This window comes from Mesoplodon densirostris, chromosome 16 (assembly GCF_025265405.1).
Source record: "Mesoplodon densirostris isolate mMesDen1 chromosome 16, mMesDen1 primary haplotype, whole genome shotgun sequence".
Taxonomy (NCBI): Eukaryota; Metazoa; Chordata; class Mammalia; order Artiodactyla; family Ziphiidae; genus Mesoplodon; species Mesoplodon densirostris.
Genome location: NC_082676.1, coordinates 70,716,337 through 70,731,555, shown reverse-complemented (window position 1 = coordinate 70,731,555; position 15,219 = coordinate 70,716,337). Strand labels below are relative to the sequence as shown.

The 15,219-nt window shown below is 40.8% G+C and overlaps 1 protein-coding gene across 1 annotated transcript in view; it reads right to left on the bottom strand.

The window, feature by feature from the left end:
- The window catches only part of XRN2 (5'-3' exoribonuclease 2), a 77,398-nt gene extending 68,477 nt beyond the window's left edge, over positions 1 to 8,921 (bottom strand). Inside the window, exon 1 of the mRNA XM_060078157.1 lies at positions 8,746 to 8,921. Within this exon, the coding sequence (XP_059934140.1) occupies positions 8,746 to 8,820 (75 nt within the window). The 5' untranslated portion in view covers positions 8,821 to 8,921. The remainder of the gene's footprint in view (positions 1 to 8,745) is intronic.
- Between the last annotated feature and the right edge of the window lie 6,298 nt (positions 8,922 to 15,219).

Here is a 15,219-nt window from a genome sequence, read left to right as displayed (position 1 = left end):
ATACTAAGCCCTTAAGATATATTTTTTTAAAAGATCACTAATGAAATCTAAATGCTACATTAAAAATATATATAGAAAACAGAAAGTAAAAGGGCAAATGTAAATTCGGTGGTATCAATAACATTAAATGTGAATGGATTAAACAATCCAATCAAAAGACCAAAGTTGTCAGACTGGATTTAAAAAAATATCCAATTATACGCTGTCTACAGGAGACACACTTGAGATTCAAAGATACACAGTGAAAGTAAATGGATGGGGAAAGAGACTCAAACAACAACCACAAGAAAACTGGAGTGGCTGTACTAGTATCAGACAAAATACCTAGACTTTATAAAAGACTTACTGGAAATAATGACATTTGATAATGATAAAAAGGTCAATCCATCAAGAAGACATAACAACTAGAAACACATGCACCTAATAACAGCATCAAAATACACGCAACTTTTAATAAATGACAAAAATGAAAGAAACAGACAATTGAACAATAATAGTTGGAGACTTCAATACTCCACTTTCAATAATGGGACAGAACTGGACAAAAGATCAACAAGGAAACAGATAACTGCAACAACACTATAAACCAACCAGACCTAACAGACTTTTACAGAACACTCCACTCAACAGGATATACATTCTCAACTGCATATGGAACACTCTGGGAAAGACCAATCGCTGGGCCATAAAACAAACCTCAATAAAAGCACAGAAGTGATGCCAAGTATGTTCTTCAACCACAACAAAGTAATGAGCTCAATAATGGGAGAAAAGTTAGCAAATTCATAAACATGTGGAAATTTAACAACACACTAATGAATAACCAATAAATTGAAGAAGATATCAAAACTGAATCAGAAAATAATTTGAGAGGAATAAAAATGAAGACACAACGTATGAAAACTTACAGTGTAGAGCCCAAAAGCAGTGTTCAGAGGGAAATTTATAGCTGTAAGTGTCTATAATAAGAAAGATCTCAAATCAACAACCTAACCTTCATTGGAATCATGCTGGTTATAACTGATTTGAAGAAGGCCAAGTGAACTGAATAAGATCACTTGAACAGCATGTTTCTTGTAACTATCCTTATATTCTTCTCACAAAAGGTCTATAAAATATTTGTTTAAAATTTTTTGTATCAAAATATTTGGAAAATTAGAAGCTTCTTTTTAACATGTATTGATATGACTTGAATTATTATTTTATGAAATTAAGAGCCCTATATACCTGTAAATCTTTTCACATATCATTTAAGCTTAAAAAAAAAAAACCTAACCTTCCACTTTAAGACACTAGAAGATCAAACTAAACCCAAAGCAAGCAGAAAGAAGAAAACAACAAGTATTAGAGAAAAATTTAATGACAGAGAATAAAAAGAACAATTTTTTTAAATCCATGAAACCAAAGAAGATCAACAAAATTGACAAACCTCTGGCAAGTCGGACCAAGAAAGAAAAAAAGCAAGGTGGGAAACCTAGATTTCACTACATGCAAACAGCACAATTCTATACTACGCAATGTTACCAAGAGTTAGACACAAAAATATCCCCACTTTTACTTGGACATATAAACTACCAAAAATTAACTTACCAAATAAAATTCTGAAATATCAGTGCAAGGCACTGTTTCATGCATTTAACTTGGATTAACTGACTTAATCCACACAACCACCTTATGTGGCACATATATAGCTGATCTTCTTTATTAACAAATTCCATATTTGCTAATTCACCCGCTCACTAAAATTTTTTGTAATCCCCCCAAATCAATATTTTTGCACTCTCAAGGTCATTCACAGACACAAGAAGGGTGAAAAATTTGAGTCCACTGACACTCACATTCTCAATTGATGCTAAACAAGGCAACATTCTGCCCTATTTCAGCTCTCATACAGAGATGACCAGAGCATAGAGACTGTAGGAACAGGGTGGTGAAATGCAAGAAACTCCAGTTCTTCACCATTTAGGAGAGTTTAAGTCATTTTCCCAAGACCAGAAAGCTAATGAGTGGAGGACTGTATAAGCCAAGGACACAAAGTAAAGAAACTGATGGTTGAATGAATTAAGAGTAGTTAAAAAGCCAAAAAGAAATAAAATGGAATCATAAAAAAGCAGAATAATTGTAAAATGGAAACAAAGCACAGATGAGACAGACAGCAAACAGATAGTAAGATTACAAATTTAAATCTAACCATATCAATAATCACATTAAATGCAAGTGTTCGAAATGCCCGATTTACAAGGCAGAGATTGGGAAAACAGTTTGGCAATTCCTCAAAAAGGTAAACATGGAATCACCATAAGACCCAGCAATTCCACTCATAGGTATATATACCCAAAAGAATCAAAAGCAGGGACCACTCATAGGTATATACCCAAAGTACTGATCTATTGTACAAATATCTGTGCACCAATGTTCACAGCAGCATTATTCACAATAGTCAAAAGGTAAAAATAACTCGTGTCGGGATATCATTATACAGACTTAAAAATTAACAGTTATAGAATATATGTATCTTCAGGTTTGACAGATGCTCCCAAACTGTTTTCCAATAAAATTCATTGCATTTTCATACAATGGGTTCCACAGTGAAACACTACATAGTAACGAAACAAATTTAGATAAATCAAAGAAACATGAAATCTCATAAACACAGATACAAGAGAAAGTAGAGGTTACGGTACCATTTTTAACAATATAAGCATTACCAAAACTACTCTTTGCTATTAGAAGACAGGATTGTGGGGTGGCCACTGTCTAGAAGGGAGCAAAGGGGAACTTCTGGGGTACGAATACTACGATAATGTTCTGTTTCATATCTGGATGCAAGTCACACATTTTTATTTTGTGAAAATTAACAAGCTATACACATAGTTACATAACTTCAATATATGAAGAATTTAAACATTTAAGTGACTATACATGCATATATGTATTTGCGTATATATACTTCAATTAAAAGGTTTCCAAAATCCAAAAGAAAAGAGAAAGAAATTGATACATGCTAAACATGGATGAATCTTGAAAACACTATGCGAAATGAAAAAGTGAAATAAACCAGACACAAAATGACAAATATTATATAATTCCACTTATATTAGCTCCTAGAATAGACAAATTCATAAGATAGAAAGTAGGGGGGGAATAGACCATGTTAACACTAGTCAAAAGATCTGGTTATATTAATATTGGACAAAACAGATTTCAGAGCAAAGAATATTACCAAGGATAAAGGTCATTTTATAATGATAAAGGAGCACATTCAGGTACTTCCCTGGTGGCGCAATGGCTAGGAATCCACCTGCAATGCAATGCAGGGGACACGGGTTCGACCCCTCGTCTGGGAGGATCCCACATGCTGCAGAGCAACTAAGCCCACGAGCCACAACTACTGAGCCTGCATGCCACAGCTGTTCAGCCCGCATGCCACAACTACTGAAGCCCACGCGCCTAGAGCCCGCACTCCACAAGAGAAGTCACCACGATGAGAAGCCTGCACACCGCAATGAAGAGTAGCCCCTGCTCGCTGCAACTGAAGAAAGCCCGCGTGCAGCAACGAAGACCCAATGCAGCCAAAAATAAATAAATGTTTTAAAAAAGAAAAGTATCGAATCTTCAAAAAACAAAAGAAACACATTCATCAAGATGACCTCACAATCTTAAGCATTTATGCACTAATAAAAGAGTTTTAAAATGCGAGGAACAAAAACCAACCAAACTGAAAGAAGAAACAGACAAATCCAAAAAAAATTATAGAAGATTTCCATACCCCTATTAAGTACTGATAGAACAGGAGACAGAAAATCAATGTGCTGTTCAAGTTTTCCATATCCTATCAACCAGCATGATAACGTTTACAGAACACTCTACCCAACAACAGCAGAACTTGTGTCTTTTTCAAGTCAAAATGAAACATTTACCAAGACCATATTCTGGGTCATAAAACAAATCAGTTAAGCTTTAAAATACGTAATTCAAATTACGGAAAGTTATGTTCTCTGACAAGGGAACTAAATTAGAAGTCAATAACAGAAAAAGAATGCCTGGAAAATCCCCCAAATATTTGAAAATTAAGGAACACTCTTCTGAATAACCAATGGGCCACAGAAGTCAAGGGGATATGAGAAAGTATTTTTTACTGAATGAAAATGAAAAGACAACATGTCAATGTTTGTGGTGTGCCACTGGAACAGCACCTAGCAGGCAGCTTATGGCACTCAACAGAAGCAACTCGAAGAAGCAGCATCAATACAATGACCTCAGCTTCTACCTTAAGAGGACAAGAAACACAAGCTAAACTCAAAGTGAGCATAAGAAATAAACAATAAAAATAAGAACAGAAGTTGATGAAGTAGAAAACAGGAAAAATAATATAGAAAAATCAATGAAACCAAAAGCTAGTTCTCTGAGATCAGCCTAGCCAGACTGATAACGGAATAAAAGAGAAAGGACAAAACTAGTATCAGGAATGAGAGAAGTGACATCACTTCACTTTCTATTGATATTAAAAAGATAATAAGGAATACTATGAACAACCTTGTAGCAACAAATTGGACAACTTAGACGAACAAAATCTGCATAAGATACGAACTACAAAAGCTCATTAAAAATAATCTGAATACCCCTATGTCTACTAAAAAAATTATATTTTTAGCTTAAACCTTCCCAAAAAACTTCAGGTCCAGATGGCTTCAATGATGAATTCTACCAAATACTGAAGAAAGAAATAATACCAATTCTACACAGATGCTTCCAGAAAACTAAAGAGGGTATGTACCTCACAACTCAATATGAGGCCGAGATTACTCTGATACCAAAACTGGACAAAAACATTATAAGAACACTATAGAGAAACATCCTTTTTGAACATAAATGTAAAAATTCTCAAGAAAATGTTAGCAGACTGACTCCAACAGTATATAAAAATAATACACCATGACCAGGTGGGATTTATCCACCTGAAATGCAAGGTGTGTTTAACATTTAAAAATCAATGTAATTCACCATGGAAAAAAACCCTAAAAAACAGAAAGCATAGTATGAACTAAAAGCATAATAAGACATCTCTAAGAAAACACAAGAAAAAATCTTGGTGACCTTGGCAAAGATTTCTTAAATATAACACAAAAAGCAGGAATACTTTTTGTATTCCTGGAAAAGGAAAAAGGAAAAAGAAAGAAAGCAGACTACTAAAATTAAAAACTTTTGCTCTTCTTTGCACTAAGTAAAAAGACAAGCCACAGATTAAGGGAAAATATTTGCAAAAAAAAAAATCAATATGTAAGAAACTCTACAATTCAGTAAGACAAACAACCTAACTTAAAAATGGGCAAAAGGTATGAATGGACACCTCACTCAAGAAGACATATGGAAAGCAAATAAGCACCCAAAGAGATGCTCAACATCATTTCTCATCAGGGAAATGCAAATTAAAACCACACTGAGATAACACTACACTAGAATGGCTAAAACTAGAAAAACTAACCATACTAAGTGTTGACAAGGAAGTGGAACAACCAGACCTCTCATACACTGCTGGTGGCAATGAAATGGTACAACCTCTTTGGAAAACAGTCTGGCAAGTTTTTCTTTTTAAATACTCAAACACCTACCATACAATGCAACCAATTCACTCCTAGGTATTTTCTCTAAAGAAATGAAAGCATACATTCACACAAAGATTTGTATACCAATGTTCACAGACTTTCTTTAATAGCCGAATACTGGAAACAATCCAAACGTTCACCAATCAGGTGAATGAATAAACGTGATATATGCACAACACTGAATACTATTCAAAAATAACAAGAAATAAACTATTGATACAAGTACCAACATGGATGACTTTCAAAATAATTATTCTGAATGAAAGTAACCAAGTCAGGTTAAAAAAAAAAAGAGTACATATTGTATAATTCCATTTATATAAAAATTGTAGGATATGAAAACTTATCTATAGAGTCAGAAATAAATCAGTGGTTGACTAAAGATGGGCAGTGGGGAGGGGTTATGGGGAGGAACAACGAACGGGCAGAAGGAATGTTTCAGAGATGATGTTCATTATCTTGGTTGTGGTGATGGGTTCATGAACATACACATATGTCAAAATGTATTAAATTGTACACTTTAAATATGTGCAGTTTGTTCTAGGTCAGTTATACCTCAGTGGAGGAGGGAGGAGAGAACAGAGAAAAGAAAAATAAATCAATCTAGGAGGACCAGTATTCAGAATTCAGAGAAGGCAGAGTGAAAGGAAAACAAGAAAAAAATCAAAGAGCATTCCCTAGAACTAAAGAACACAAGCCTCCAGACTCAGAGTCAGCCAAGCACTGATCAAAATGAATTGAAATTTTTTTTAAAAAATCTGTACCTAAGTACATAATTACAAAAGCTTCTATCACCAAGGATAAAGATCTTTTAAAAATTCAGAAAGAAAAGCAGATCGAATACAAAAGAATGAAAGCAAAAGAACAGAGAAAACAAGAGCATGGACTTCCTGGTTTTGACACTGGCTCTGACATGTATTAGCCACAAGACCTTGAGTACCTTACTTAACCCCTGTGTGCTTCACTTTTCTCATCTGTAATAAGAAGAAGGAGAAGGCGGGGGAGGAGAAGGAGAAATAGTTATGTGGTTGTTATGAGGATTTAATAAATTCATCTGTGAAGTGCCTAGTACATGTTAAACACTACATAAGTGTTAGCTAAATAAATAAATCACATTAACATTCAACTTCTCATCAACAATTCTGGATGACAGAAGTCAAAAGAACAATGCCTTCAAAGTTTTGAGGGAAAGTAATTTTCAAACTCTGCCTAGCTAATGATTATTCACGTATACAAGGGTAGAATGGACTTAGAAAACTCACATACCACACGCCACTTCTTAAGAACTCAAGTAAGAACAATAACCAAGGAAGGGTTTAAGCCAAGAGAGATAATTAGAAAACAGTACCTCCAACCGAAGAAATTTTTTAAAATCTCAGGAAGCGGCTTTCCAGCAAGTCTAAATAAGCAGGTGTGACAGCAACAGAAATAAAGACTTCGAGCAGTCTCCAACTAGAAAGAGGACTCGATATAATAACTGATGAAGGAGAGTCTAGATGGGGAACAATGTATAATGGAAAACAGGCAACACACAGAAAAAGACAAAAGTAGCACAAGAGAAGAAACAGAGTCACAGTACATAACCTGAATCTACACAGTGACAATAATCACCAATACTATTTGATTTTTCACGTTTTGAAACAAACCTGTATAGCCAAAGCCCTGACAATTTAATTCTGGATGCCAACGAAACAAGAGCACAGCTGAGAAGCTTGGGATGAAGAGTAAGGAAACAGCAGTAGAAAAGCTAATACCTAACCTCAGAATGTGAAGAATCACGGGATACTTTGTAGAGGAGATGGAATAAAACAATAAAGGAATATTACTTAAATTTATCAAGTTTACCAATAGAAGAAATAAAAATGATTAGGAGGATGGGGGCCGTGTGGGGAAGGGCGCTGTATAAGTGACTACAGCCTCTTCTATCATAGCTGGAATTCAACAGATACACCCAAAATCAATAAATCAGACGTAAGCAGGACATTTAGAGATAGAACCAAAAATAGTTTAAAGCAGTTATCACTAGAGAGTAGAAATGGGATAAGATGTAAGTAAACTTAATAAAGTTTGATATGCGTTTTAAAAGCAAAGGACATGAGCATTCAGTTTAACAGCTTCTCTTTGAGAAAAACACAGGGAGTACTGGAAATCCATCAGAACAAGAGTTTCGGTTCCTCCTAGGATAGAGAACCTAAGCAAAATCAAGATCTCACATCGAATGAACCCTGGAGATCCATCTACCTGTCCAAAAAACAAACAAACGAACAAACAAATCTCACTAGCCTAAGCAAAAAGTTCCCAGTGTCGACTGAGCACTTCCTCCAAAAACGAAGGGGTGGGGAGTATAACGTGTCCCTGAACTTCCCAATCCGGAAATTCTCATTAAGAGTACAAAATCGAACTGGGACGGAAACAAGGAAACAACAAATACAAAACTCAAGAACGGCCAACAGTCTACGTAACACTAACAAACCAACAGCAAAAAGTGTATTGTCCAAGTGCATCCAGGAATTCTGAAAATGTCAAAGGCATGCTGCCCAGCAGTCGGGCACCTAGACAAGGGGGCACTTAAGGGACTTCTGTCCTATCCTAGACATTTCCGAGGTGCTCTCTCCGTAGGACCTGACAACAGCAACAAATGGCCTCTCCCCTAGCAGAAAACCTTTCAGGCTGGGACAGGAAACGACAAAAAGCTGCCTCCCCCCCCCCCCGCCTCCCCAGCATTACTTCACAAAGTGGTCAGAGTCTGCTGGCAGGGGCACCCGCGCATCCCTAACCAGCTAACTCAGCTGACCAGCCGCGCGCTGCCCGACGGACGGGGAGCCGCTTCCGAAACCCAAACAGTGCGAGCAGGGAAGAAACAAAGCCGTGGGCGGGGCCTTCCGCCGGGGAATCTGCGGGCCGGGGAGGAGCATCCCTCCGCGAGCTCCGCCGCTCGGCCCTCGACCCGCCCAAGCCAGCCCCGGAGCCCGAGTCCGAGCGCCCGCGACCGGCGCCCGGCGGGCCGCGGCTGCCAGGGGCGAACGCAGCGCGGGCCCCCGCACGACGCCCCCCGGGCGGGCGGCGGGCCCCAAGGACCGCGGCCTGGACGCGCCAGGGCTCCGGGCGCTGGCGTGGCGGCCTCCGGGCGCCTCCTCACCTTCTCTTCCACGCAGTTGACAATGATGGACGGGTACTTGCGGCTGAGCCAGCGAAAGAAAGCCGGGACTCCCATAGCGGCGGCGCAGCTGTAGGCGGCTGCCCGGCCCGCGGACGGACGTAACCAGAAAGACAGGCAGCAGCGAGCCACGGGCACTGGCACTTCCTCCCACGTGCACCCGGCGACAGGAAGTGAGGTGATGGCGCCGCCGCCGGGGAAGCCGGGAAGGAAGCTCCGGCCCGGCTGGGCGGAGCGGGCCTGGTTGGGGGCGGGGCTGGCCAATGGAGCGGGCGGCGAGGGCAGCAGCCGGCGTGGCTCGGCGCGCGTCCTCGGCGGTACGCGTCCCGGAGCCTCCACTGCGGCGGGCGCCCCTCGAGCGGGATCCGCAGGCCGCCAGGGAGCCTTGGCCGGTCTGGTCTCCTCCTCTTTCCCACCCATCTTGATTCACGTAGAATATAAGCATCTACACGCACTCGTTATTTCTGCTTCCTGCTTTCTCCCGGTTTTATGCCACAGTACGTATCTGGACTAGCAACCGTATTTTTAAAAAGTATTTTGCACTGATGATGGCTGGTTTGCATAAGTAACTCACTTTAAATAGTTATAAAATGGAATGTACCGTTCAGCATCTAATTCAAGCATCCAGCTACATTTATGTGTATAATTACTGGTATCACTCTCCAGCATTTAATTGAACGTTTACAATGTGCTAAAGCATTGGCTAAGGGATTCTCAAATTTGATCTTAGAGCCTTTTGGCATGCCCCATCTCGCAATTTCTCTAACCACAAAAATCCCCCCCTTTTTTTTTGCTAGGCCTTGTATCCCTCAGATACTTTTGGAGTGTATACAGTGTATACAGGCTGCGACTGACGTTTTTGCAAACTTTGGCTGTATGTAGTTCGGTTTCAAAGAACAGGATTTGACCAAAGCCACAAATCTAAATCCATACTTGTTATTACATGGATTTCAATGACAAATCCCGTGCTCTGAAATGTAACCCCAAACAGTCAAAGCCCGCCAGAATGTGACTCGCTTGTAAAGCAGGTATAAGACGTCCTAGGTCAGCACTATGAAAGGGTCCTGCTCCATTTCATTCCATAATATGACATTTGAGAAGATTCTGGCAGATTTCTGTTTAAGGCCACAGGTTGTATTGTCTCCTAAAGCAAAAGACAGGAAGTTGACAGAAGGCACATGTTTCAAGGAGTTGAACAGTAATAATTCCCTTTGGGGGTATAAATGGAGAAACTGGATGGAAAAGACCTCCTTCAAAGGATAATAAAGTGTGAAGCACTAAGAAGTGTTGAAGGTATGACCTCAACCCTACAAGCTGATAAGCAGGCCCAGACTTTTATTTATAGTGACATGAGTGACATTTATCTGCCTTTCACTAGAACATCTAATCCGCTTGTCAAGGTGTGTCTTAAGCGGATACCTGATTTCTGGTCAGAGTTGGCAGGCTTCGAATACAAATGTGACTGCCCTGGCTGAAATTCATGACTGAAAAAAAATCATGGAGATATGAAATCATCGGGGAAATATATCAACTAGATTTCAGTTTGCCACAGAGAGGACATCACCTGAAGAGGGTATTGGCTTTGTGGTAGAAATTACGGTCTGTCAATTAAAGTAGAAATGGGTCCAAAAGGGAGGGGATATCTGTATGTGCATGGCTGATTCATTTTGTTGTGCAGTGGCGGCTAACACAACATTGTAAAGCAACCATACTCCAATAAAAATTAATAAAAATAAAGTAGAAATGGAGATGAATTACTGAGGGGTTCACAAACCTCATTATCTCCCTACATAGTCCTTAAGTTCAATTATGATAGAGTTGTAGCTGTCTCTCCCTTATGCCAAATTGTTAACAGAGTCCAGTTTTAGAAACTGAAAATCAACATGAATCAAGAACATCCACAAAAACTGTCTGACTTCTCTGTAGGAACTGAGGGGGATCCAGGCTGTGATTCTCTCTTCAGGGACTTGCAGTAGCAGACGATATAAGGTGTAATCACATTTAAAATTAAGTAGCAATAAGCAATTTCAATAGCAGTACAAGAAAAAAAAAAAGGCCATGGTTACTTCCAAACAAATTAAACAGAACTTACTCTAAGAGTTCAGAGGAGAGAAAGAAGAAAAGGCTGTTGTGGGCAGGGAGTCAAGCAAGACTTCATGGAGAAAGTGGGACTGGGAACAAGTCTTGAAGGAAGAGCCAGATAGGTAAGATTTTCACTAGAATGACGTGCATTAATTAACTCCAGGCCACAGGGATCCCATCCCCCCCACACGCACACACGAATGCACACACACGCACTGTCCTCTCCCTTCTGTCCACATGCTTCCTGAGCCATGGCACCCACACTGCTGTCCATGGTGCTGCAGTGCGGGGCCTCTATGTCACAGGTTGCAACTCACCTTCAGACAAGAGGACAAGCACCTTAGGAAGGTCTGTCTTGTTTCCTCTGCCTTGTATGGCATTTTGCCCAAATACAGTTCTTTTTTTTTTAAACCAGCTGCGTTTAGGTATAATTTACATACATTAAAATACTTCCATTTAAGTTCAATGAATTTTGACAAATGGACGTACTTGGGAAACCAACACTACAACAAGGATATAGAACAATTCCATCACCCCCAAAAGTTCCCTGTGCTCCTGTGCGTGCGGTGGCAACTCCCTCCTCACCCCTGGCCTCAGGCAACTCTTAATCTGCATTTTGCCCCTATAGATTAGATGAGTTTTTTCGAGAGTTTCCTATAAATGAAATCTACCGTTTATAGTCTTTTGTCTGACTTCTTTTCCTCAGTATAATGTTTTTGAAATTCATCCATGTTGTGTGAATCTGTCCTTTGTTTATCGCTATGTAGATGTACCACAATTTGTTGGTCCATTCACCTGTTGATGGATATTTGGGTTGTCTCCAGTGTTTTGGAATAAAGCTTTCTGTGAACATCCATGTACAAGTTTTTTTGTGTGTGTTTGCAAATACACTTTAATTTCTTTGGAGCAAGCAAATACTGGGAATAAGGGCTGCTGGTAGGTATATGTTTAACGTTGTAAGAAATTGCCAAACTGTTTTACAAATAGTTGTACCATCTTACCTAAACATACATTTGATGATTATAAGAATGGCCTCCATGAGCATTCTTGTCATTGTCAAAAACCTTGGGAGGATCTCTGATTGCTATAGAGTGGAATTGATACTCCTCAGACTAGCATCTTTGGCCCTCTGCCATCTGCCCTTATTTTGCTTTTCCACCACCCTAGTATATGCTTACTTCACTCACTCACACACCATTGAACTACTTGCTCATCCACAACTGAGCCAAACATAAGTGACAGTGCTTCCAGGACTGCACATGGATTTGCACTAGTCCAGCTCCTCTTTTTGCCTCGTTGTCCATGTGACCACATACCTACCAGCCAAATGGTCAGGGTAAGGCACCACCTTATATGTGTGACATCACATTCTTAAGGCAAATTTCACAGACATCATTAATCTTGAAATTTTGTCTGTCTCTAAACATTCCAAACATGTTTCTAGGATTTCAGAAATCCTCTTTTTGAAGGGAAGGGAGTACAGAGAGCATTCTCTTGACAGATTCAGTCTACAAACATTTAGTGAGCATCTACTGGGAGCAAAGCATAGTGGGAGATACCATTTGTAGAGTCTCTATAGGATGGATGTGGGTCACTGCAGCAGTCTAAAAGGGGGAAGTAGCAGACGGCTCTAAGGGAGCCTGAAGTAACCACATGGGCTGATGCAATTTTACCTGAAGCACAAATGGGAAAACTGGAATATACAGTTCATGACAATTACGAAGAGGAAGAAAAAACGAGCAGCCCACCCTGTCTCATTATTCATTCATTGTTTAAGCAAATAAACCTCACGTGTCCATTTGGTGCTGCTGAATTGCAATGGTGTCTATTGCCATTAGGAACATCATCATGGGGACTTCCCTGGTGGCACAGTGGTTAAGAATCTGCAAAGCAACTAAGCCCGGGCGCCACAACTACTGAGCCTGTGCTCTAGAGCCTGCATCCGCAACTGCTGAAGCCCACGCACCTAGAGCCCGTGCTCCACAATAGGAGAAAACACCACAATGAGCAGCCCGCGCACCACAACGAAGAGTAGCCGCCGCTCGCCACAACTAGAGAAAGCCTGCGTGCAGCAACGAAGACCCAACACAGCCAAAAATAAATAAATAAATAAATAAATAAATTTTTTAAAGAAAGAAGCATCCATGAAAAGGATTTGTAATGTCTTCTGGGCTCAGATGCAGTCTCTTCCAGGTAAAGCCAATCATGAAGATGAAAACAGGATGGAGGGGAGAAGAATCGTGCATTTACAAAATTGCCAGCGGCCCATTTTGCTTGTTAAGACAATGTCAGTTTGAAGGAGAAAATACATTGGTATAGGAAGTGTGCACGTGCCATTTTTTCTTCTATTTTTTTAAACCTGATTCCCACTGTTCTGCAAATCCTCATGTTCTTTTCTGAAATGAATCTTCCACCTGGACTAGTGCATTTCTTTGTCCTAACACATTACTCAAATAGAATCACTGAAGAAACTTGAATAAAAACTAAGACATAGAATTGGATGCTTGTGTGGTGCAGAGATGAGTCATGATTTGGCTTCTGGCTGCACGATGTGGGAGTTAGTCCAGCACCATGGGAGAGCGCCTTAAAGTAGTGCTCTCAGAAAGTTAACAGAGGTAAGAATCCAAAAGCTTTTCTGTGTGTGAATGGCAGTCACATGTTTCTATCTTTCTATCGTGGGATCACTTGCTTAAGGAGAGCTGGCTTAGAAACTTCTATCTTTTACAGAGAGCAATTTAGCCAGTGGCCAGGGAAAACAGAGGCTTTTATGATACCAAAGACCAGTAGTATTTTTCATGCAGCTGATCCCACGACCCAAGGTAAATGAAATAAAACTCCAAAGACTGCATTTCCCTCGGTCTAGTACCCAGAGATCCCGCAGCATGCGAGCCTGACTTTTACTGTCCAATTCATAATCTCTTTCTAAAATCTCATTCATTTTTCCCAGCCAGCCAGCACTGTCAGGCTAGGGATGCTACAGTCCTAAAAGATGCTGCATTGGAGAGAGGGATAGACACCTGGAGCTTTAACTTTACCTAGTGACCCAAGTCACAGACCTGGCTCTAGACCTACTGTTGTGTGGCCTTGAACGATCCTCTCGCCTCCTTGGGACCTCATGCCCTCACCTGTAAAGCGAGTTGCTAAACCAATCACCTCTGAGGATCCTTCCAGCTCTATCCATCAGCATTAGACGCCACTTTCCTTGTCTGAATGCCTGTGTCATCATCTGTGGTCAGTATTTAATATGTTGACATACACAGCTTGTTGCTACTTGTTTTCAGCTGTGTCGGGCTTCCCTCCCTGGAGTCATTTGAATGCTTTCAGTAAGATTTGACAAATCTTGACTGTGCAGCTGTGTGCCAGCCTCTGTTGCAGGTGCTAGGTGTTCATCAAAAATTGCCTATCCTCCTAGATTCTACAGTCTTGCTTAGCATGGGGAGTGGGGTGGGAGAGAGACGGCAAATAAGTGAAGAAACAACGTATAATACTGTGTTGGGTTGTGATAAGTGCTCTGGAGTAAAATAAAACAGGGTGCAGGGATGGGGAGTGGGGCCTCTATTTTAGGGTCAAGGAAAGCCAAATTTCCATTTTTTAAATTGGGGTATAATTGACATATACGCTTCTGACACCAATTTCAAAGTGTAATTGCAATTCTCCATCAAGCAATGCTCAGACACCAGCTGGGTGTCCCACAATTCAACTCAATTCTGACACTGTCTACCTGGGGATGGTGTCAGATCCCACAGGCTGAGGGCTCAGTCCCCCAAGACTGCCCCTCCCCCCACTTCAGATGCCCTTCGCAAGTCTGGTCGTCACCTGTGCTTCTGACCCACTGGCTGTAGATCAGGGGTTCCCATGACCTCCTCCTCAGGTTAGACTAATTTGCTAGGGTGGCTCATAGAACACAGAGAAGCATTTTACTTACTAGCTTACCGGTTTGTTGTAAAAGAACACAACTCGGGGCTTCCCTGGTGGAGCAGTGGTTGAGAATCTGCCTGCCAATGCAGGGGACACGGGTTCGAGCCCTGGTCTGGGAGGATCCCACATGCCACGGAGCAACTAGGCCCGTGAGCCACAACTACTGAGCCTGCGCGTCTGGAGCCTGTGCTCCGCAACAAGAGAGGCCGCGATAGTGAGAGGCCCGCGCACCGCGATGAAGAGTGGCCCCCGCTTGCCGCAACTAGAGAAAGCCCTCGCACAGAAACGAAGACCCAACACAGCAAAAATAAATGAATTAATTAATAAACTCCTTCCCCCAACATCTTTAAAAAAAAAAAAAAAAGAACACAACTCAGGAAACGGCCAGATGGAAGAGGTGCACAGGGCAGGGTGGGGAAAGGGCGTGGAGCTCTGGGTGTTACCACCCTCCCCAAT